The following is a 26,191-nucleotide window of genomic DNA, read 5'->3' as shown; positions in this document are numbered from 1 at the left end:
AAAATTCGGCTGCAGGGAAACAGTCAATTGTGCATATACATTACAGGAGTATGTTTTTTCTAATCCGGTGTCTATCATTTTCCTGGTGCTGTGCCATGTTTCTGATTATGCTTCCAAGTAGGGACATACTGAGTTTCCATCTGGATCAGCAAACACAGCAAATTTGGGCAAAAAAACCCACCCAGATCTATATGGAAATTAGCCTAATAAAAACTATAATACTACACAAAGTGAATAAGAATGTATGGTCTTATTAAGGCAAGACAATTACTTGAATCATTTCACACTCTCTTGACTATAACCAACACCCAAGTGTATACTTAGAAATGCCTGCCAAAAATGCTTACACACAACAAACATAAGCTGCTTGGTACAATGGATCAATATGGACAATGCATTTGGCAACATTAACAAGACTTTTCCAAACTTCAATGGTGTGGGCAATCTAAAACATCACTATTGGAAAGTATTCTGGAATCATTAAAAATACTGTTTGAGAAGGAACAAAAAAGTTCCTTTCACCATTCCCTTGTTCAGCACAGGAATATTCAAATTCCACTTCATTCCTGTACTGGGTGTGGTTAGGATGAAGTAAATTCTCATAGCAGCTCACATGGTGCTGTGTTTTAGATTTGGTACCAAAACAATGCTGCTAACACACTAGTGGTAGCTGAATGTTGTAACTTTAATTATGTGGTAAGGCTCTGATAGTGGGGAGTGCAGGGGTGCCATCTGTAAGCAGAGGGGCAGCTCGGCAGCTGCCCCATATCAGGTAACAGCCAGCTCCAGCCAGCTTCAAAAGGGACCCATGCTGGCCAGAGTGACAGCTGGTGCATCCCTGTGTGATCATGGTTAAGAAAGAGGAGAGATGTCTCACAACAGAAACTGGAAGAGGGGAGTGAGAAAACACAGACACCAAAGTTAACACAGAAGGCCAGAACATACTCTTGGCACAAAGCAGAAGTTCCAGGAGGCCAGTGGCTGAGCACAGCATCCCCCTGCAGTTCATGGTGCCCCATGTTGTAACACACACCCACATCACAGCCAACAAATGAGCAGCCTCTTGGGCAGAACTGCAGCCTGTGGGAAGCCCACACATAATCATTTTAAGAAGGACAGCATCTTGTGAGAAAGGCCCAATGCTGGGGCAAAGAGAGAGAATAAAGATGAAGGCGCAGCAAGGACAAACCATAATGGATTAACCACAGCCCCATTACACTGTGCAGTTCAGGAGGAGGAAGTAGAAAAAGGGTAGGAAGGCATTTTAAGTTTTAGTTCTCATTGCTCTTACTGTTATCAGCTAGAAATAAATTATATTAATATCCTCTTCACTAAATGTGTAATTGTAATTGTATTGTAGAAGAAAGAAATTGTAATCCTGCTGTTAGCTCAACCCACAAGTTATTTCCATTATATTTTGTCCTTCTGTTGAGGAAAGGGAGTGATATAGTGACTGTTGACTGGAACAGGATGCCCAGGAAGGTTGTGGAGTTTCCTCTGGAGATATTCAAAACCCACCTGGACACCTACTTGAGCAAGCTGGTGTAGGGAACCCACTTTGGCAGGGGGGTTGGACTCGATGAGCTCTGTAGGTCCTTTCCAACCCCTACAATTCTGTGATTCTATGGTACTTAGCAATCTACTGGGATTAAATCACAACAAATGCAGCTGAACAGTGTTTGCACAGCACAAAATCACAGAACTGTAGGGGATGGAAGGGACCTCCAGAGAACATGAACTGCAATCCCCCTGCCAAAGCAGGCTCCCTAGACCAGGTTGCACAGGTAGGCATCCAGGCTGGTCTTGAATGTCTCCAGAGAAGACTACTCCAGAACCTCTCTGAGCAGCCTGTTCCAGTGCTCTGTCACCCTTACTGTGAAGAAGTTCCTACGTATATTTGTGATGAACTTCCTATGCTTCAGTTTGTGACCATTCCCTCTTGCCCTATTACCATGCACCACTGAAAAGAATCTGGCCTCGTCCCTTTGCCTCCCAAACCTTAGATATCTATAGATACTGACACTTATGGAGACATCATCGCCTTAGACATGTATAGACACATCATCAAGTTTTTTCTTGTTTCTCACTCTACATGCTCAAACTCCCACCAAAAAGATGAGGGAATGCACAAGAGATTGGGAGGAGACAACTGTGCAGATGACTCTAACCAAAATATTTCATGCCATATAACAAGATGATCAGCAATAATAAGTGAAAGAGAGGTGTGTAGAGAGGTTAGTCATGTTTTGCTCAGGTACTGGCTAACCCCTGGTCACCTGTTGGGGTTGCTGAGCCATTGCATCTGTCTCACTTTTTTCCTCTCTCTTTTCTTCCACTTTTCCTTCACTAATTAAGCAATTATTTCAAACCACAAGACTTTGGTTTTGCTTTGAACTTTCACTCTTCCTTTCCTGTTCCTTCATCTCACTGAAGAATGGGGTAAAAAGCAAGCAGCTGTGTGCTGCTTAGCTGCTACTAGAGTTAACTCACAACCGCTGACAGGTGTTTTCCCTGTGGAGTTACTAATTACCGCCAATCCTACCAGAAAGCTCTTTGTGAGGTCTTAATCTCCTTCATGATAATTTAATGCTAATTTTTGGACTTCCTTATTTCTAAAAAAAAAAAAATAATAATAAAATAAAATCAGTTTATTTTCCTCTTTTTCCAGGGCTAGCCTGAACTTACTTCAACTCCGAAAAGAAACAAGTCATCTGTCAATTAAAGTCAGCTTCTTCAGCCTAAGCCACATCATTTACACCACTGACATGTAATTTCACTATTCTCTTACACTCGTAACTGGTTTTTCCTGTTGGGAAGAAAAAAAAAAAAAAAAGACAGTGATGCCTCTCTCCATCCTTCATCACTATGAAGTGCAAAGAAAGGGTCAAGTACTTGAGGTTTCTTACAGAAAATAATTTGTCATGATTTTGAAGAAAAAAAAAAAAAACCCAAGAACAGCATGACACTACTGAATTAACTTCACTTTATAATTTTTTGCAATAGGTAGAAGTCGTCATGAAGAACTTTTACATTGGCTTTCATTTATTTTGTTTTTACATTTGTACGCATTTTTTTCCCCTTGGAATAAAACACTCGTTAACGTTATTATCTCCAGTAATACTTGTAAATCTTTCCCAGCTTTGCATCACCTACAAACTTTGTCACCCACAACCTCAATTCCAGCACTGAAAACTCCACTGTAGAGATGGCACGGTTCAGGACCTAGGACAGAGCCAGAAGCACAACCACTGCTACTACTCCCCCCACCTGTCCTTCCCTCCAGTACCTGGCAGTGCTGTTTGGCAGCACCTATTCACAGCAGGATTTTTGTTGTTGTTGTTGTTTTGAACAGTTTCAAACCCACACTACTGTAGTTATATCTAGAATAAAAGCAGCCACGAGGTCCTGGTTCTGGCTGGAATAAATTTAATTTCCTGCCTAGTAGCTGGCATGATGCTGTGTTATAAGATGAAAATTACATTGGTAAGATACCAACGTTTCAGTTGTTGCTGAGTCGTTGCTTGTGCTAAATCAAGAATGTGGCAGCTCATCACACTGCTCTCTCCCAGCAAGGAGAATGAGGGCACACAAGAAGCTAGAAAGAGACAGAACAAGGACAAACGACCCAAACTGACAAAAGGGTTATCCTATACCATATTACTGTAAGAGAGTTGGCCCAGGGGGGGATGCTACTGCTCAGGAACTGAATGTGCAACAGTCAGCAGATAGTGAACAACTGCCTTGTGAGTCACCTCTTTCGTATATTTTTTCATTTTGATTTTACTTTTTTCTCATCTTCTCTTTCCTATTTAACTGTCTTAACTCAACTCATATATTTTACTTGTTTTTCTGATTCTCTCCTTTATCCCTCTTAGGTGGGAATGAACAAATGGCTGTGCGGTGCTTAGCTGTCTGCTGATCTAAACTACAAAACCCAGACAAGGCTCATCATAAATCCACTATGTCTAATTTATCTCTTCCATTTATATCAATTTACATTACCTTTTTTTTTCCCCACAGTATTTTTAGAAATACATATTCCAGAGTACACTGAATCTTCATTTTTTATTCAAGCACTCTTAATCAGTTTGCTTTATTTTGTTCTTTTAGAGCCTCATATCTACGAAGTTTCAAGATAATTCCTAATAGTTATCTTAACCACCAGGCAGAAGAATTTCATCAGGCTTGTTAAAATACCTAAACATACTCAAGCCTGAAATGGTACATCTTTTTAATTATGACTTGTTAGTTTCATAATTCTAAGCAATTTCTCAACCTCATGACATCACACTGCATTAGTATTATTTAAAACAATTAGATTTTTCCTCGAAAACCAAATTTTTGGAGACCTAAGGGAAAAGGATTTTATTCAGACTACTGGAATATCCTTCCTAAACTTCTTCATTATAGTCCAAAAACTAGACACCACATGTACTAGAAATGAAATTAACACCAAATATAAAATTGACCTGACTTATATTTAACTAGAAGAGAACTGCAGAAGTGCAAAGCAGTATCTAGAAAACTCCCTTAAACATATCAGATGTTTTGATTCATGTATGTTGCTCTGGAAGCGAAGGACATACAAGGAAACACCTCTACCTAGTATTCTCTGCACAAAAATAATGGTTCCTCGGTACAACCACAGTCAGGTGTAGTTTCTTTCCTGTAATTATGTAGTTTTTCTTTTATTAGCTGCAGTGTTACTGATGAAATTAGACGCAAGGTAAGTATTTCACCTCGAGTTCTTCAGTGCAGAGGAAACCATTTTGTATCTCTCACCTCTACAATTTTAGGACTGTTTTTTATTTGCTCTAGTGAAAATAAAAAGTAAATCAGCCATAGCAAGAACAACAGTGTCTGCACCTTTAGCCACCTGCCTATCCAAATGCAACCACAACAACTGAAGCGTGTATAATGCCACTTTTTTAAAAAACAGAAGTCAGATTGGGAAAAAATTAATTTAGAGAACAGGCTCCATAAAATTTAGAAAAAACTGCACTTAATAAAGTGAACATGAACAGCAGATAATGATATGCCACCTTCACCAAACAGTACAAGACAACTCCCTAGTGCATACTATTGAAAGCCCACCAGTCTGCAGTTGCCAATTGTCAACATTCTCTAGCCATATACTGTAGTAATAAAATGCAACAGAGAATCCATTTGTTTGAAGAGAAATAGAAGAGAGACCATCACTTTGAGAACACACAAGCATAATGAAGACATAGAAACATCTGTGTTAGAAAGGATACTATATTGGCTGGTAGGAAAAAAAAAAAAAAAGAAATGCAAAAGAAAAAAGAAGGTGAGCCATGAATTACAGTAACTCATAATGAGAAAAATAAAATATAGAGATGAGACTCTAACACTAAAAACTGAAGAATAAGTTTCATATTTAAGGATGTATGGTAATTGTTGAGTCACAGCCCGAACCACTGACTGAGAACCTGACAAAAGAACCCAGTCAGCCCTAGGTGCACAGGTGAATGCAATTCACCTGTGTGACCAGAAGGCATGAAGCCTGGCTGCACCACTCCTAAACCTCATTTAAGGGCTGACTGCCACCAGAGAAGGATCTCTTGTTGCAGATCCCTCCTTTGTGGAGTTTCCCTCTGTGAGTCTAGATTTTGGAGAAGGGTGAGCAGTCCTTTTTTTTTCCCATGTAACACCTTTCTATTGTGTTAGTCCCTCTTATATCACCTTTCCATTATGTTGATCTTTCTGATTGTGACAAAGGACAAACTTACTTCAATCTAATGCAAATGACTGGCTGCTGATCTGTATAAAAGTGATCACTGTATTAAAGGTTCAGCAACAGAAAAGATAAGAAATATCAAAAAGACCGAGACTAATGCAGAAGCAAAATAGAGAGTTCAGATTTTGACCCTAAACAGGGGTCTTATGTAAATATTCTTATAGACTGACAGAGCCCTTGGTCAAAATAATCTAAATGCTATGACACTGTAGCACAAGCTACATAAGAGGCCTCCAATTACTTTCACTTGCAGATCTATAAAATTCTGGGAGCAGTTTGGATCATCCCAGTGAATCTAGAATTACTAACAAAAGGCTTATTCTTTCATGGGAGAGTAAGACCTGCTCTTACTCTCCTTTTCAGAAAATCTATGAAATTGTTCACAAACCAGTTCAAAAACCATTATCTTATACAATTATGCTTAGAGGTGAGTAAAGTCATGGGAAGAAAAAGAAAAACAAGGAATGGCACAAACCTAAACAAAGCCTCCGGATTTACATGGGGACAAAAAGCTGATTTTTGTTTCTTTTCTAGGCTGTGTAACTGGTACAGTTTTAGACTTTTTAAATTAGTAGAAGAAAAATACCCATAGTTTCCACAAATTGAAGTAGTCACAGATAAATCACATGCAAAAAAAAAGTATCATTCAGTTGTAACAAAAAACCCTCAATCCAACACTTTTATCAGTGCAAAGGAGCTATGACAACTCCTTTACTAACAAATACTGCTTACTTAAAAAAAAAAAAATAATAATAAAAAAACAAGCGACAAAAAAAACCCTACCAACTCAAAGCATAATAAATGTAAACATAAAAAAATCAATATACCTTAGCAAAGCCATTTACAGTATAAGTAGCCCATTCTCCTTCGCCAATTTCTAGTATTCATTCTTTGGAGTGATACAATGGCAGGAATTGGCTATGAAAGACTACTTAACAAGAGTATATTTGAAACGTAAGAGCTTTAGTTAATTATAAGACTACTGTTCCAATCAAAGTCTCAGTCTGAAGCAAGAAAAAGAAACAATGATTTAAAAGATGCTGAGAGGAGTCATGTTTCCAATGTAAACAAAGGACATGGAAAAAAAAGCTGGCAAGAATATTACATCATGAAAGATTCTGTTAACTGATATACGTACTCTCTATGAAGATGCAAGTAGTCATAGGTGAAGAGAAGAATTACTAAAGCATCTTCAAAATATTGTGGCCAGGAGAAAGATCACAACACAGCAGGGGACAGGGAGTGGAAAAAGTGCTAAATAAAAATAAATCCCCACACCCAGGCAAAGACAGCAGAAGCATAATTTCAACATCAAGGTTTTAGGAAGCAAAAAGCCCATTTAACGCAGTTAACAGTGAGGCGCGGTTACTTCTTAAGTAACTCCAACAACCACCTAACTTCAGCTCCTTATGTTGGTCATTTAACACGTCCATCAACCACTCAATATGCCACTATTACTTATTACTCATTACAACATGCCACATACCACTATTAGTCTGCACAAAGACTTAGTCCCCCTCCTGCCTATAAGCTCCCTTCAACATTGGAAGGCCAAAACAAAGTTTCCCCAGAGCCTTTACTTCTCCAGACTGAAGAAGCACTGCTCCCTCAACCTTTCTTTGTAGGAGAGATGCTCCAGCCCTCTGATCATCTTCATGGCCCTCCTCCAGACCCATTCCAACATCTCTACATCCTTCTTGTGCTGGGAGCCCCAGGTCTGTGCACAGTACTCCAGATACAGCCTCAAAAGGACAGAGTAGAGGGGAAAAATCCCCTCCTGCATTCTGCTGAACACTGCTCTCCTGATGCAGTCCAGGACACTTTTGGCCTCCTGTGCCCCAAGTACACACCACTGGCTCATGTCCAGCTTTTCATCCACCAGAACCCCCAAGCCCTTTTCTGTGCTGCTCTCAATTAGTTATTTTCTGTACACGTATCCAGGACTGTCTTGACACAGGTGCAACACCTTACCTTGCACCTGGCCTTGTTGAAGCTCACTAGGTTCACAGGGGCCCACTTTCCAAGTCCATCCAGGTCCCCCTGGGAGGTGTCCCTTCTTTATGCTGTTAACAACTGCAGCATTCAGCTTGGTGTCATCAGCAAACTTGTTGAGGGGACACTCAATCCCACTATCTATGTCATCAATAAAGACACTGAAGAGCACTGGTCCCAAGATGGACACCTAGGAGGCATCACTGGCCTCCACCTGGACACAGAACCATTTATCACAATCCTTTGGCTGTGACCAATTCTTCATCCACCAAGCTATCCAGCCTTTAAATACACACTTCAACTTAGAAACAAGGATGCGGAGCAGGATCATGTCAAAGGCTTTACAAGAGTCCACACAGATGACATCAGTTGCCCCTCCTTGGCCCACTAGTGCTGTCACTCCATCACAGAAGTCAACAGACTGGCTAGGCATGATCTGCCCTTGTGAAGCTGTGTTAGCTTGCAACACCTCCTCATGTCACACGTGTCTTAATATATATTCCAGGAGGAATTTAATATACCAATTTCTCTCATCCTGTTAGGAGTTCCGCACTTAAGTGGTTTTTTGTTTGTCTTAACGTTCATGTATTAAAACTCCAAACTTTTGTGAACTCCAGCAGAATATTCATGCAACGTTTGCTGGTATAAAGCACAGCAGACTTAACATGAGTCTAATGTAACATAATTACCAGAAGTATAAAGCTAATGATTGAGTCAGGTTGTACTGCTACAGTTGAGAGCTTTCCCATTGTCAGAAACCAACACCTACAATCACACTCATACAAATATTCTCATCAATAATCCACAACTTGATATTCAGGAAGGATAAACTATTTTAAAAGTTTAAAACACATTAAATACATTGTTTTGGACCACACTGAGCAGTAAAATACTCAAAGTTGGCAACAATGCCAAGAGATCATTGAACATCAAGAATCTAACAAAGGAAAACTATAAAATGCCTCATCTAAAAAGTTCCTATAATAACACTGAAGCTGAAATTAAACAGCCAGTAACAGGAAAAAGAAAAGAAACTTCCTGAGACAACTACCATACGAATACTAAAAAAAATCTTAAATAATAATGACCAAATATTGCAGGTGAACAGTACCAAATTGACAAGTTCTCCACATAACTGTCTTCCTTATCCACGAGTACACACTCAGAATGTGACTAATTAGGAGCTCACACAGTAGCTGCTGTGTTACTGGATGCACTCTTGATACAAGTGCAGTTCTAGAGCGAGAAAACCTAGTTTTAGTTTTTCTGAAACTTCTGTTGTATTCCAGCTGGCCTGTAATAGAAATTGTGACAGAAAAACTAGAGGTCCTATATAGTATTATTTTGTAGTCCAAAATAAATAACAAAACCAGACTACGTGATTCCATCACATGCATTATTTCTTTTCTAAACACTTCCCTCGTAAGAAACAGAAGTATGCGCTACTACAAATAGGACAAAGACGTCTTACAGCACCACTAGACTTCTGAATAGATTTCTATGTTCACTTTTGCAAAAATTGATATTTGTTCCTAGCAATCCACAAAGACTGAATATTTGCCTCGCAAATTCCATGCTTCATCCCCTTAAAGGCACTCAAATTTTAGTCCATTTAGCACAGTTTCACTTTGAAATTTTATCAGCTTTATTTATTAGTAACTCTGTCATCAGCCAGATTATTTGCTTCTTTCCAGCTTTCGCTATGCCTTCCATGCTAATAGTGCAGAAATACAAATCGTGTTAGAGTAAGCATCTACTACAGTGTCTCAAAACCAACTGTTCTGTAAAACCAATTTTCATTATTAAAGAAGAGATACATAAAATACTGTATTTAGTTGACAGTTAATCCCTATTAATCAACAGTACAATACAATCACAGAATATCCTGAGTTGAAAGGGATCCAACAGATTACTGAGTCCAACTCCTGGCTTCACATAGAATCATTCAAAATTCCACCCATATATCTGAGAAAACTGTACACAGATTCCTTGAATTCACACAGCTCGGTGCCATGACCACTGCCCAGGGGAACCCATTCCAGTGCCTGATGACCCTCTGGCGAAGAACCTTTCCCTGTCACCAAACCTGACCCTCATCTGACATAGCTTCATGCTGTTCCCTCTGGTCCTGTCACTGTCACCAGAAAGCAGAGCTCAGCACTGCCCTTCCACTTCCCTTGTGAAAAGCTGCAGGTCACCACGAGGCCTTCCTTTGGAGGCCTTCCTTCCTCTAGACCCTTCACCATTTTCATAGCCCTCCTTTGAGCCCACTCTAATACAGTATAGTTTTACATCTGTCTTGAACTGTGGCACCCAAAACTGCACTCAGTGCTCGAGTCTGCACCAGAACAGAGTAAGACAAGCCCTTCACCAAATGACCTAGTAGCATGATTCAATGTCATCTATTTCATTTGCTGCAGAAAAGAGATGAACTTAATTCCTGGTTTCTTAATGTAAGAGCAATACAGGCTGCTCTAGATGGTCAGTGAAATTAAGAATCTGTTGTAATCCAGAAAGCAAAAAACTTCTTGCCTCACATAGAAATCTATTTTATTTAATAATATGAATAATTAGAATTTTGAAGACAAATAGTACCAAAATCTTTGCTGAAATTACATTTACTGGCTTCCCCTAGTTAACAAGGTGAATAACCTTTTCATGAAAGGAAATTAAGTTCATTGAGCAGGACTTTCTCCTCATGAATTCATGTCAGATGTTCAATGATTGCACTCTCATGTGTTTTACAGTAACTCCCAGAATAACCTTCTCCATAACTCTACCAGACACTGAAGTGAGACTGACAGACCTGTAATTACCAGTCTTCTTTCTTGCTCTTCTTAAAAACTGGGACAACATTTGCAAGCTTCCAGTCAACTGACACCTCTCCAGATTTCCAAGAAAAATAATTGAAAGATGTCTCATAATGACATCAGCCAGCTTTGAGCCTTGAATGAATCCCATTAGGCCCCACAGACTTATACACATCCAGCTGGAGTAGCAAATCCTGCACAAGTTCAGAGGTGGTACAGAATTCATTGTTCCTGCTGTTACAGTTCTCTAACTTGGGGCTCTGGGGATCCCAAGGGCTCATTATAAGAGTTGAAGACAGAGGTGAAGAAGGTATTAAACATCTCTGCTTTGCTTGCAACCCAATTTGTTAGATGTCCATCCTCAACAATCAACAGACTAATGTTCTCACTGCTCCTCCTTTTGCTGTTAACATATTTCAAAAAGCCCTTTTTGTTTTCTCCCACAGTACTGATCTTCAACTCTAATTATCTTCCTTCAGTGTCCAACAGCATCTCTGTAATTGTCCCATGTTGCTCAAACTCACTTCTAGTCATCATGCATTTTAATTTCTTGCCTAAGCTCTAGAAAATCCCTGCTCAGTCAAGCCGACCTTCTGCCTTGTCTGCTTGACTTGCAATATTTAGGACCTGCCTGCTTCCATGCTCTCAAGAGATGGTACTTAAGAAGTGACCAACACTGATAGACCTCAATGCCTTCAAAAGTGGAATTACCAGGGACTGTGCTGACCAGCTCCTCAAGCAGTTTCAAGTCTGCTAGTCCCAGTATCCACAAAGACGGTGAAATGATATTTACAAAACACAGGAATCAAAGAAAAGGGAAGCAAATCTTTGTTACAGGAACGAAGAGCACATAATTCTTCAGAATAAAGACCACTATAATATTTTTATTAGTCTCTACATATATTAATCTTACTTTTTCAATCACATGAATGCTTCGAAGATTTTTGCAATTAAAGTTTTGTTTAAAAGCAGGAAAAAAACCAACAAAAAATAGGCATCAAGTCTCAAGCAAATAGATCAAGAAAAGTAGGCTTTCTGGTGTACCAACTACCAAATGAACATGAATTTCATATATCCAAATATAATAACCACTATTTCTATGCTTCTACACGTTCATTAACAACTTGACAGTAGAAAGGTGAAGTGTTTCAGTAGCATTTCACCAAAAAAAATTTTAAAACGTATATTTAAAACATGCCCCAGTCAAATAAGCATTGCATTACTGAGCATAAGAAAGGGCATAAGGGAAAATTTAAGAATTTCACTTAACTGTGAAAGACCTTAACAAAGCAATAGTGACAGATAAACTTGCTCCAAAGGATGCATAATTTAGCCTTGTGAAAACAGATTAGCTGGCCAACCTCCAAAAATTTCTTAATCATCCAGTTCATCATAAAACAAAAGATGACTGCCTCTTCTTCATTCAAAATGGCTGAAAGAATAGCCATCTCATTTCTGGTCAATAGCAGAAACGTTATATTTCAGTCATCACTGACATTTGCCTTGGTATCACAGCAAGCTATTTCACAACATCACATTTGTTGTTTGTTTTTTTTTCTTTGTGTTGTTTGTTTTTGTTTGTTTCCTCCCGAATACAAATACAAGCTTTTTTTTTCCCCTCCTGTCGAGGAATTAATTTAAGAGAAGCAACCCTGGCAAAGTAGTAATAGCCAAAAAAACATGTAACCTAGAAAAAAAAACATATTTTTAGACCCTTAATGTCTTTAAACTAATTGACAGGATGTTTCAAGTGGGAAAAAAAAATTAAAAATTAAGAATCTCGGGAGCTCAGCAAGATGAAGGGGAAATGGTTTTAAGTTGAAGAAGGGAAAATTTAGGTTGGATATCAGGAAGGAGGTTCTTTACTATGAGAACAGTGAGGTGCTGAAACAGGATGCCCAGAGAGGTTGTGAATGCCCCAAACCTGGAGGTGTTCAAGGCCAGGTTGGATGGGTCTCTGGGCATTCTGGTCTAGTACTAAATGTGGAGATTGGCAGCTCTGCTTGTGGCAGTGGGATTGGATATTCATGATCCTTCAGGTCCCTTCCAATCCAAGCCATCCTATGAATCCCATTAGTACAGACCATAAAGAGAACGTTCAATTTTGATTGTTATTCAGTAAACACTGCTGCATCTCCGATACCTAGTATTACTACAGAAATCCAGACAGCCCTCACAAGTAACTTAAAATACATATGGAATTCAAGAACCTATTCAGCAATGATTCTTGGATCTGCATGATGTTACCTATATAGCTGCAGAGTTTATGTTTTTCAATATGAAAAAAATATTTTCAGTAAAGACTAATTAATAAGCTGTAAAAAAAGATAGGAAACATTCAGAAATGAGTAGGAAACTATTACTATTGCAGAATATATTATCACTGTAATATTAAAAACCTCAATCTAAATCATACAGTAAAAACCTTCACTACAAGATGGGCAGCACAGGAGCCATAACAAATTTATTTTAAACTGTATTTGAGAAAAGGTTTCAAAGAACACAATAAACCTACCTGATACTTCTGACAATAAACAAGTAAAAGGGAAGGGACTGACAGTTTAAGGAAGACTGAGATGTACAAGAGATAATAGCAACAAATCAGTTAGATGGAAATGCTTCTTAGGATTGACTTCTAAGTGATACGATTTAAGACAGCAAAACATGAAAATCAAAAATAGTTTTTGAAGTACTCTATTTTGCACATACAAAGTTTCAGGAGAGAAAGCAGTTAATGACTTCTATTATTCTTAGTAACAGAGAGCAGACAGTTTCATTCACTCATAAGCCAGTATAAGTTAATGTTATGATGACAAAGTTTTCACTTGTCCTCTAAAGAGGCTCATACTTCCTACTACAGCTTTAGAGACCTCCATGACCATACAGCCATAATGCCACTGACAATCATTTTCATATAGTCCAGTAGCCACAAAGCAGGAACTACTAACTGAGCACACTCAATGCATCTATCTTCCAGACCAATCTTGAATATCAGCAGGAAATGCGCTTGTCAAGCCATCTGACTGAAGACGATGTTAAATTACAGGATTAGATTCATCTTCCTGTTACGTTTCATAAAACTGTTAGCCTGGCACAGGTGATAAGAGAAACTGCTTCTCTCCTTCCACCTCTCCATACAGAGACTGTGCAGCCCTTCCCCTCATGCTGTCACACACTTGGGTACGATCACAAGGTGAGTCAGATTGCGGAATTAGTCTGCATTACAACAAACCATTTTTGTCAAGTTAATTTTAACCCAGCACAAGTCTCTAATCTGTTACTGCAAGAGACTATATAAATAATATTGACATGGTGGGGCCAACAAGCATAGCAACCAAACTATCTCCTCTGGAGATTAAGAAGTGTTTGTAACACTACTGCCACCACTACACGAGGAAACAAAGTACTGCTAACTCTGTTTCAAAACCAATCACTCCATCCTGCTCAGCATGTGACATTCACTGCTTTCAGATGACAGCTAGCACAAACACCTTGCAAATGTGAAATTAATCTTATACGCAGCTTTTAAACATTCTTCACAATGCCTAATTTCCCTGTCTGCGCACAGGCATTCTGATACTGTTTTCTACTTGTTCATAAGCATTTAAATCAGGGTTGGAATAAAAGTGCTCAATTAAGCACTGATCACACTGTTTTAAGTGCAGAACACAATCTTGCAGATTTGAAACAAAAAAAAATTATGTCAACACATTGCAAGCAGGTTGTACTATCACTCTTCAGAGTAAAGAGTCTTCTCAGAGCACAGGCAGATGTTATTAATGACTAAAAGCCAATTTTAGCTTAAGCTACTTCAATATATTTTTATAGCCACAAACACTCTTAGTGACAGATTAACAGGGTTAGATTTTCCATATAGATTAATCAGAGGTTAAGGTAGTAAGGTTTATAAGGAGTCTTCATTTCACCTATCTTACAATTATCTACTGTAGTAACTACACAGAGGCACAAATTGCTTTGCAGTATTTCTTTAGCAAGTGTTGAAGATCTGTATCATTTTAACTTTAAAAAATAATTTTAAATAGTTTTTTTTTTAATTTGTTTTTAATACTACTAAGTAGCTGAAATTCTCAAAACTTCAACAGGAATGTTTTGACATTGATACAGGAGAAGGGTGGAGATTATGAGCAGTACATTGGCTGCCATCATACAGCACAAGAGACACTGGGTGTCAATATCAAGAGGTATCGGCACTAGCTAATAATAAAACATTAAACCTCTTAAAAGTTCTTTTACCCTGGCTGTATTCCCTGGAAATAGCTAGCAGTCATCAACCTTGAGACAATCTGTTTCCCCCATATTGAGGATATAGGCGTCTTGGATTTACTCTGTGATGACACAATGATGCCACAACAAGCCACAATCTGGTCTTCAGAACCGAAGGTATACAGTAACTTTTCAACGTCACTGTTTCTTTTAATTGCCAGCTTCACAACAACCTGTTAATCAGAAACAGACTCAGCAAGAAGCTTACCCTACCCTGGCGTTAAAAGTAAATACATTAAGCATGTCAATTAAAAGAAACACAGAAATTGACACTCACTTAAAGACAGTATTTTCTACAACAGTATGTTGAAAAGACACCAGTGTAATTATGATGAAACCAGAAACCATTGAGGACACAATAAATTCAAAACTACAGCTTTACTACAGCTTTAAGCAATACAGATGTGTCAAGATAAGAATTCAGGTAGACACCTGAATGCCACAGAACAATCACATGCCTGATTAAAGTTTGAAATAGGCATCCTTATTTGCAGTTGCAGGATTACGTGCTCAAAAGGAGGAAAAGATGTGAAAGAAAAAAGAATGAACGCTTACCTGAGAGAATGAGGGTAAGAAAACTCAGAGGCACGGCAATACTGAACATCTATACGTACTACAGATATATACACACTATACACGCGTACACAGTGTATATAATACGACACTTGCATATGTATGCCTGCGTGAAGAAGTGTAATTTCCCTGTCAGATACTCTGAAGAGAGCTCAATAGTTACAAAGATGTCACACATAAACGTTTGTAAGCCCATGTTTCAGTATTGCCAGTCAAAAGCAATTTGGGAAAGTTACATTGTTCTTCTAGTTTCTTACACCATTCCCCTCCTATATGCACCCTCCCTTAGGGAATAACCCCTGCAGCTCAGCTCAGACGTCAAAAAAAGGAAGAAAAAAAGCAGAACACATGCAGAGATGCCAACCTCGTGTCTCACAGACATTACCAACTTACAACAGCAACCTGAGTGTCACCTACGATCAGGCCCACCCACACAACGGCCTGACACCGCACAGGGATTCTCATGCAGGAACCGCCCGTTCTCGTGCCATCCACAACCGCAACACCCTCCAGAGAGGAACAATAGGGCGCACCCGGACACGGAGGGATGCCAAGGAACCACCACCCTTCAGCCCCTTCACACAAAGGGCTCGGCCCGGGCTCCTCCAGGCAGGAGGGGAGGCGGAGCGTTACAGAGCAATAACGGGTGCAACGGTTTCTCACCCCCTCTCCACCCCCCCCCCCCCCCCCCCCCCCCCCCCAGGAGCCACGCATCGTCTCATCCCGCAGCGCTGCGGTTTAACGGCCCAGGTGAGCCGCGGCGGAGCAACAGGCGGGCGGGGGCAGCCGCCTCCCCGCGGAAAGGGTTTCTCCAGCCGCCGGGCAGTGGGGGACAACAGGCACTGCCGGCGGGGCTCCACGTTTGGACACGGGGACAGGCAGGAGACAGCGGCCTGCCCTAGGGGCCTCCCGAGGAAGGAAGGAGCGAGAACGCAGCGCTCCGTTTCGATCTGGGCGTGCTCCCGCTCCAGGCCCGCAGGAGGGGGAGGGGAGGCGGCCGCAGGTGAGCGCTCCGCCGGCCTCGGGGGCGGCAGCGCCATCTGCGCCGTGACGGCGGGCGGGCGGCAGGGCCGAGCTACAGGGCGGGGACGGCACCCCGGCGGCTGCATCGCCGCTCCCCCCACCCCGAGGCCGCGTTATCCGCAGCAACGACCGCATGGCACGGGGCGACGAGCGGGAAGACAGCTGGGGAAGGGCCTCTACAACACCGTGGTGGGGAGGAGCGCATTACCTGCCCGGGTGGCCGCCCAGCTCCCGGTCGCTCAGCGCCGCCGTGTAAATCTTCCGGTATCTGTCGGCCAGGGCCTTCCCCGAGAGCAGCAGTTGGTAGCGGCCCCGGCAGCCCGAAGGCGGCGGCAGGGCTCCGGGCACGGCTCCCAGCGCGCCTCCGGAGCCCTCCTCGGGTCCCATAGCCCCCGCAAGAACGGAGCCGCCGGAGAGGAAGAAGAAGCCGCCCTCTGCCCCGGTGCAGGAGGCGACGGCTGCTCCCGCAGAGGCGGCGGCTGCGGCGCTCATCCCCTCCCCGCCCGCCCCCTGGTGGCTGCGTAGCCCGCCGGCCCGGCGCGCACACAGGCGGCTCCCGTTGCCTTCACCGCCGGGGCTCGGCCATGGGGAGGCCGCTGACGCCGCCGCCGCCCCGCGGGCTGCGCATCCACTCGGGCCGGGGCCGGGATGCGGAAACGCGCCCGCTGCTCCCCTCAACCGCCTCTCCGGCCCAGAAGCAGCGCCGGCAGCTGCCGCCGCTCTCTCCCACAGGCGGACGCGCCGAGCTCCGGGCAGCACCGTACGCCTCGGGGCCGGCTGCCCGACCGGTCGCTTCCTCCTCCCGCAACAGGGGGCGGAGGCCAGCGGCTACCGCTTCCCCCGTGGAGTTTCAGCTCGGCGCCGCCGCCCTGGCCGCGCAGCCGCCCGGGCCCCACCTCCCTCCCGGCGACAAGCGCATGCGCCGCCCCGCCTCCCGAGCGGCCCCTGGGAAGTGCAGGGCGGGTGGGTGTCGCACCTGCCTTCAGCAGCTGGCGGCGGTGTTCAGCACGGAGGGGTGTTGCTTCTTCTGGGCGGGATGTTGTGAGCGACTGTGTGGGCTACGGGTACCTGAGGAGATCCCTCACGTTTGCTGAGGACGGAGGGGAGCGCTTTTCTTTGCTGTCCTAGAGGCTGTGGATGCCGTGTCCCTGGAGGTGTTCAAGGCCAGATTGGATGGGGCCCTGGGCAGCAGTCTAGTATGGGGAGGTTGGTGGCCCTGCTGGTGGCAGGGGCGTTGGAGATTCATGATCCTTGAGGTCCCTTCCAACCCGGGCCGTTCTGTGACTCTGTTCTAGGGGAGTGTCGCCCTGCTGACTCCTCGTGCTACGATCTCTGCTCTGCCTTGTGGCCTTGCACTGGTGTGACCAACTGCAGCACTGGCCTCCCGCTGCCTTTGCGCTCTGTACCATGAGCAGGTCAGACTCCTGGCAGGGAGGGATGCCCTGTTTTTTAACACTTGGATCCCTATATGCAATAGCTCAGTGTGGTCAAAATTTCCTTAGATCTTCACTGGTCAAAGGATGCCCTTCATGTCTTTAGAGGAAAAGGAGGCATGGCAGCATGTGCCCTTGCAGCGTATATTCTGTTACATCCTTTCATTCATTTCTTTCATTTTCATTTTTTATCTCTTGTAATTTTAGCTCTGCAGTTCTGTCACCCTTTCTACTGTTTTACCCAGCTGAAATCTCCAAGCATACAGGTCAAAGTATGTCCTATAAAAATAATCGATAGTAAAATAAGACTGCATGTAAAATGCAACTTGGATTTAAGTCTGTATAAAAACTATCTCCCAAACAAAATGCATACTGTTCTTCATTTATTTTCCAAGTCAGGGCCTAAAAAAGCCTGGAATTCTGCTGCTAATGAATACATATGTATAGGTGGCTCTGAAGGTAATGCCTCTATTTATTTCCATGGAAACAACAACATTACTTGACAGAGCAAATTCTGAACTACAGATTTCTTTTTTTGAAAACAGTCACCACCATTAGCTACACATTTTTTCCAGTGATGAACAAGGACCTGTTTGGTGAACTTACAAATATCTGTACCAGTAGAGGTGACCCTCTGTTGCTGTCACCACTGCTGAAATGCACCACCCAGTCATCACTGTGCTCACAACCAATGTTTAGTCTCCACAATTGCCCAGTAAACATCAATGAATGTCAGTGGGTGCCCTTTTTTTCACATGGAAGAATTCAGTGACACACCTTTGCTCCATGTACACTTCCATGTCAGACGCCATATTGTCAGACTGCTCTGCTGCCATCTGTTGCATGGCAACAACGTGTAATTGAATATTGGTAGGAAGGTTCAGCCTCTACTGCTGTGTCACCAACATCTGCGTCTGACATCATAGGCCAACATAAAATAGAAGACATTACTTTTGGAGCAGCCCTCTTACAGGGCTCTATCTGTATAGGTAGAGTTGCAAACAACTTTCTTTGTAACAGCAAATACAAATGAACTATGTAACTGTCATCTTTGTTATGCTCCTATACACTTAAGTGTTCATGCCAAATTTTAAATACTTTGTACAGAGAATGAAGGATGTTAGAGATAATAAACTGTACAGGATTTCTTTGGAATAGCTGGCCTGCTAACAAATTTAGCCAGATTGGTGCCATCACTGAGAAAATGTTGCTTTCTGAATGTATTTTGAGGCACCAGAAACCATTCGCTAAGTACTTAAAATACTAACTACATAAAAAGCCCTCCTTACAATTTATATACTGCAGAATTTGTGGGGAGGAGAAAAAAAAAAAGGAAAAGAAAAGGATAATTCAGCACTGAGAAAAGAAACCACAAAGAAACAAGCTCCATGTCTCATGGTGCCAGCCCTACCAAATTGTTTTTGCTCTGGCAAACAGAATGATAAGCCTTTTTCACCCCTCTTTTAGAGACTGCCTGAAATCATTCACACAGGCAAGAACTGGGAGTCTGTTTAGCTTATTTTATGATTTGTTGCAACAGCTGCTACTCTTCCCCAGGCACACAGTGCCTGACAAATGAACTATCTTCTGGTGTAAAATTGCACATCAAATCTCAAAACCTTTCCTCTGCACGTATGCTATTGTAGCCATCTTAATACAAGTTGCTATAAAAGTGAAGTACTGGCAAAGTTTTAGGAAAATGATGCAATTTATTGCAATTCTTGTGTATTGCTCCACACTCCAGAACATGTCTAGGCTGGTGTTGTACAGAGCTGCACACAGTGTGCGGAATATGGTTCTTTGCAAACTGCAATTGCTGTTCTGCGTCTCTTTTTATCTTAAGTCTTTGCTTTCTGAAGGGAATCTCAGTGTCTGCAGTGACTCCTCCCACAAACTTCAGCTTAGGATGAGCTAAAACATTTGATAACTGACAGCACAATTGAGGAGAAAACAGCCTGCAGGAAAGGACCGGGGGTTCTGGGCGGACACCAAACTGAACATGAGCCGGCAGTGTTTTTTTTTTTTTTATCTGCAAAAGATACTGCATTAGGCAAAGCATTGCTGGCAGGTCAAGGGAGATGATCCTTCCCCTCTGCTCAGCATTGGGGAGGCCACACCTGAAGTAGTGGGCCAGTTTGGGGCTCTCAGTACCAGAGACATAGGCAATTGCATACTTCTGCAATTGGTATAAAATAATTATGTGTTCAGACTTGTTAATCCAAAAGTTAAAAACAGTGATACAGTTTTAGAGAATCTGTTCACATCAGATTAGCCCTTTGTTTTATGTAGCAGCAGTGCTTTTTATCTAGCAGAAGAAGCTTGTATTCAATTCATTATAAGCATAATCTCAGTTGACTGAAAGTGACTATTTTTTGGTAGTTTTGCTTTGCAAGCAGAATGCATCTTCTGACAACACCCTCTTCCTTTTTGGTACCATTTACTTGCTGGTATTGAATGAAGCGCTTTGTCGGGCAGCAACTCTTTTACCTTAAGGTGGGATTTTCAGCAGTTGCATTTGTAAACTTGGCACCTTTATGAATAGTTTCTATCTGAAAAAATAGCTCCAAGTCATCTGGAATTGAGAGTCTGACAGTCTATGCTGTTCAGTATTGCTGCTCACATGAATTGTTGTATTACCATGAGTTTCGACACAGCAGAACAAGAAATTCTAATATGTAATTCAAAAGCTCTCGTATCCTACATGACTGGATATAAAGGGGAAATTTCTAGTTTCATAATCTGACACTTTCACTTTTGAATTACATTTCTAGGCTTTGATTCTTTAAACTTTCTCAGTATGATATATTTTTTACAGTTTACTACAAGTGATTGTTAAATTTCTTGTTCACTGGAAGCAGCAAAAAATTCTTCAGTGATAAAACGTGCAAAACAGAAACTATGTTGACTTGTGACTGTGTTGACATGGCCTCCTTCATTCCTACAATGGAGCTGCTCATCCCTGTATCACCTTGTTTTCCAGTTGAGACCTTCTTATGCTAACCCATGTTTAGCTTCTCTATGCAGCACCAAGAGAAGAAAAACAAATCTTACTAAAAAAGAAAAAGTGAAAAAATGTAAACTGTACTTCTAAGTTTGTTTTCTTAGGTATGGTTGGTTTTTCTTTCTCCTTTTTATTTGTTTGTTTGTTTGTTTGTTTGCAGTTAAGTTTTCCCAACATTAATTGTAAAGACATGCTAAAAGACAACAAATAAACAACAACAAAAGAACAGACACACTTTCTCTTCTGTGTGCAAGCAGTCACAGATTCCAAAGAGCTTGCTAATTGGAGGGTCTCTCTGTGCAACCCTTCTCCTACTTCTGTTTTTAAACAGTCTGTTGTGGTAACATTTAGACTTCAGGTCTGCCTTAGCTGAACTATGCTATCTTCTTCTTGAAATTCCTTCTTTAAAAGTCACTCAGTAGAGAAAAATGTGTGCAAAGTGAGAACATAACAGCTCAGGCATTTCATAAAGCTGTACCATATGTATCAGCTCTTGAAGTTAAGATAATGATTCCTTTCAAGTACTAGTGAGATCAACGAAGAAACCTTCTACATTTTACTTCTACTATGATGATATGACTGGCATTAAAATGAACAAAAATACAATGAGCGCACTGTTCATGAGTAACACTTCCCTTTCAAAATTGTAGCAGTTAATTATTTAATAGTATTTGACAAGATTTATTATTACATAGAAATTCAGAATTTTCCTACATACATTTATGTGTCTTGATCAGCTGGATCACATGAAGACAAAGTTGAAGAAATATTACCAAGACATAAATTGCAGTCACCATTAAGAGCAAGAAAAGTTACTCAAAATATTTTGAACAACAGTACGAGAGTGTGTGAATGAAGTGGAAATAAATAAAGAACCAAAAAGACCTGCAAAGATGACATTACTAATTATTCGTAAAATATAATGGCTATGAAATTATCTAGGTTGAGAGGAAGATAAAATATGGTTTGACATTCAAATCTACAGATGCCAGCAAGATTTGAAACTGGACATTGTCCTTGGAAACAGCAAGTGCTCTCCAAGAGAACATGAAATGCTTTTTGGATTATTACTTTGGGTGAAAAAAAAAATAAAAAATACAGAGTTAGATGCAATCTCATCCACAAGTCATGCTATAGAAATACAGGAATAGAGGAACCACTTTGGTCTTCAAGGCCAGTCCTCCACCAGAAATGATGCAATAGATGTGGAGACTGTAAACCCTTTACAAGACACAGAGCACCTATGTTCTGTTGAAATCTGGAGAGGGTAGATTTTGGTTAGACATAAGGAAAAAAATCTTTTACAGTGAGGATGTTGAGGCACTGAAACAGGTTTCCAAAGATGTGGTGGATGCCCCATCCTTGGAGACTTTCAAGGTGAAGGTAGATCAAGCTCTGGGCATCTTGATCTACTGTTGGATGTTCATTGCAGGGGAGTTGGACTAGATAACCCTTAAAGGTCCCTTCCAGTTCTAAGGATTCGATGATTTTATAAGCTAAACTGGCTTAGCATAAAACAACCTAGTGCTTCAAATGTTACTCTGCAAACGATAATCTTGGGTATCCCAAAAAGAAAAATGATTGAGATTATATTTACATGTGGACCGTGTCTTCATGCAAGACTAAAATTACATTATTGAGACTTGTCAAATGGATAAAACAGATCAGTCTTAAATATAAATTCCGGTCTCAGGGAAGGATGCCAGGGATATATTTGGAACACTTGCAGAGGATTTGTAAGTCTAGCTAGTCTACAGTGAAGGGATGGTGCTATGAACACAGAAAAAAAATTCTAAGGTTCAACTGCTGAAGAAGTCATGCAGTTACACACAGATGTATTTTAGTAACTGAAAGTTACTTAAATGCTTTTTGAACAGACGTTTCATTCAGGCTTTATGCTGTTTTAAAAGTACAGAGTCCTAGGGTTTCTCTGAAAAGCTCTGTGAACTATCTCAGCCATAAGTTCAAATGAGCGCGGATATGAAACATCACACTGCATTTATTAAACCTTGAATGCCATGCACACACCTGTTGCTAAATCAGCAACACTATTTTGGTTTTGTTGTTTTCTGGCTCATTGCTTATTTTGCTTGGATTTTTTTTCTTCTTGTAGACTTAAAATTAGTAAGGACTATTATATTAGCCACTAGAAGGATTATTTTCTTACCAATATGCATCTGTAGGACAGTCAAAAGGATCTTCCCACTTCATAGCTGTGTTTGTGAGTTTCATGGTACACTGCTTAGCATCCTGAGTCAAGCGGACCCTGGGACAAGAAGAGCAAGGACTTGGACTACAAGGAATAGGTATGAAGGTGATCATACTTATCTGGAACATGGTCGTAAAGAAACCCATCCTGATTGCATTGCATATACTAATAATATTCTATTTAGAACTGTTTAATATACATGAAATGTTTTAGAAGACCTAGATCTAGAAATAACTGACTAAAAGAAGAAAAATTTAAACATAGTTTCCCTGCTTTTAGTAATATATCTAAGTTTGCTCTTTGTATTTCTTTTATTGTTTTAAGTCAGAAAGCAAGACAAGTTAGCTTAAACTTGTTCATCTGCGAAGTGAAGACAACAAGCAAAATTAAAACACACCCCTGAATTGAGAAAAGAAGTAAGAATATTCTAAGTTATTAGAAGAGGTTTGTAAACTACATTCTGAAGAGATCTCTCTCTCTTCCTTCTGAGAAGTAAAGATAGTAAAGTTGCTAAAAATACTAAGCACTCATACATTTGTTCTGTATTTGGAAAGTGCTTGTGTTACGTGAAGCAGTGCTGCACTTTTCATTCCATTTACATTAGCACTTCAATTTGATATTAGGAATATCTATGGAGAAGAGACATAAAAACTCTGTGAACCTTAGCTCAAGATTCAAGCATTCTCATTCTACTTCTTTTTTTTTTCTAGAAGTCCCTGGTACTCAAAGATCTATCAAAATATAACTGAAAAGCTAAATTTATGCTAGAAGTACATACAGGATGACAATAATAATTACCATGTAATTATTTTAGTGTCACTCCTCACTCAGATATCAGGACAGACTACAGTGCTCTACAACCAAAGATGAAATAGCATTAGTTATTCTGTTGTGTATGTATTCTGAATGTGTATGTTTGGTGGCCCTGCTAGGCAGGGGGGTTGGAACTACATGATCCTTGAGGTCCCTTCCAACCCAGGTGATTCTGTGATTCTGTGATTCTGTTATATAAAAGTAGGCCTCAGTAAATAAATCTTTCTGTCTTTGACAGAGTTACAAGCATAGCCATTCCAAGTTAGTACTAAAAAAAATTCTGACTCGAAAGTCAACACCATAGAAAGCAATAGACCATGAAATAAATAAATTGTCTGATTAGCAAGAACTTCTCATACTATAAATGCACAGGGCATCTTTAAATAGGATTTTCATCCACTGCAAAGTGTGCTTGTATTACTGACAAGAATCTGGTCCCACTCATGCTAGCTAGTAAGTACAATAAATAAATAAATAAATAAATAAATAAATAAACACACAAAAAAAAGAAATTAAAAAAAAAAAACAAAAAAAAAACCCGCAAACAAAAAAAATTCCAAGCAGCAGTTTTGGCAGTCAAGTTACTTAGTAAGTTTTTTTGTTTGTTTGTTTTGTAATGAAGATTTTGCCTCTAGTATACTGTTGGGTTTTTTATGATTGATAAGCAAAAAGACAAAAAGTAGCATAGTTGTGAAAACTGCCAGCCAACTTCTGCTATTAAACAGCAAGGTTTTATTTTTCATTTTACAAACTCTTAAAGAAAGCATTATTCAGTGCATCAAGAAAACACTTGCTATCCTTCAGTTCACACACAATCTCTCCTTTTCCTTCCTTTTTTCATTCATAATAATACACTTCTCTCTGTTCTTGAAAGTGAAACAGCCTATTCTCCTTAGTCCTTAAAGAATCCATACTCCGTTACTATAACACCTAACAACATTGCAGTGTCAAGGATTTATGTAAGCCTTCCTTGCAAAACGGGGAAGGATGGGCAAAGAAAAGTGATTCTATCAATCTATACTATACTTCTGAGATCAGTATGGAACAGGCTTATGATTGCCAGGTGATGGGAGATCAGGGCTGTTTTGCAACACAGTGCTCAGAAATAATCTGGAAGTGCCGTGTGTAACTGTTGAATTTTGGATAACTTGATGAGGCTTTTGGCACTTTGCTCCGCTCAAAGCAGTTATTGAAATAATGATTTTAAGGTAATGAGATAAAATATAAAGTTATTTAGTTACATTTTTATGACATTTTCAAATATTTCAAGTATTTCCTGCTCACAACATAAAAGATAAATAAAAAGTTATTAGCCTCTATTCATGCTTGGAATAATAGAAGCTAATTTACAACCACTTCTCTAGGGCATTCATTCTAATCACAAAAAGGAGGATTTATTTTATCTTATTTTAGTCATTTAAATGTTAGGCATCTCAGAATAATGTGACTTAAAACCTAGTTAGGCACATAACACAACTCAGGCTAACACTAGCAGCCAATAATCTATCAGGATTTGCTACTTTAACCACCCATGTATTGGCTGTTTTGCCCATACTAGTTAAACTCTTTTTTTTAAAGCATCCAAGTTCAAAGTTATATTTGCAAATTATATACAGATATTTGATACTAAAAGCTAATACAAATCAATTTTAAAGGAATGTAACTAGCTGACAATCTATTGCTTTAAACATGCTTTGGAAATGAATTGCTTGGATAGTTCAGAAAGTATAAAAGGTTTGAAGAGAAAATAATCGTATCTCTTTGAAGTTTCCAGAATAATTTGTTTATTGACATAAAACTGTGTTTTCTGCCAGGTTATTTTATATTTATTTATATGCTTATAAAGGTAAGCATAGAAGCAAGCTGAAGCTTTGATTGTAGCAATTTAAAAAATTTACCCTTTCTTCTTGCTTTCTACTGAATTTAGTCTGTAACTTCCTTTAATAATTCTAAAGAGAATGGTTCATCATGAATGCAGCAAAAGCTTTATCTAATCAGAATCTGAACCAGCATAAAAAAATTTATAGCTTTAAATGTTCATACTGGGAAGAGGTGGATCAGACAGTACTACATATTGGAAAGGAAGGTAAGAAAGCCTAATAGTAACTAAGGCAATATCAACTATGGAACGTGGGAGAGTGTCCCAACATCTGGGTCCAGCTACAATCTCCAGCTGCATTCCAGCTTCATGTCAGATTGAGAGCAAGCTTCATCATTTTTCCCTTTCCCCTTTTGTTTATTTATGAAAGCTTAGGGAACACGAAGTGATTTATCTGTGTATCAACCACAATGCTA

The 26,191-nt window shown here is 40.4% G+C and overlaps 1 protein-coding gene across 16 annotated transcripts in view; it reads right to left on the bottom strand.

Moving 5' to 3' along the window:
* Positions 1-16,947, bottom strand: part of MYCBP2 (MYC binding protein 2) — a 210,416-nt gene extending 193,469 nt beyond the window's left edge. For all 16 annotated transcript variants that reach the window (XM_052705771.1, XM_052705772.1, XM_052705773.1 and 13 more), the window contains exon 1: positions 16,649-16,947. In XM_052705771.1, the coding sequence (XP_052561731.1) occupies positions 16,649-16,932 (284 nt within the window). In that variant the 5' untranslated portion in view covers positions 16,933-16,947. The remainder of the gene's footprint in view (positions 1-16,648) is intronic.
* Positions 16,948-26,191: the final 9,244 nt, after the last annotated feature.

This window comes from Tympanuchus pallidicinctus, unplaced genomic scaffold (genome assembly GCF_026119805.1).
Source record: "Tympanuchus pallidicinctus isolate F22 unplaced genomic scaffold, pur_lepc_1.0 scaffold6, whole genome shotgun sequence".
NCBI lineage: Eukaryota > Metazoa > Chordata > Aves > Galliformes > Phasianidae > Tympanuchus > Tympanuchus pallidicinctus.
This window is presented reverse-complemented; position numbering and strand designations above follow the sequence as displayed.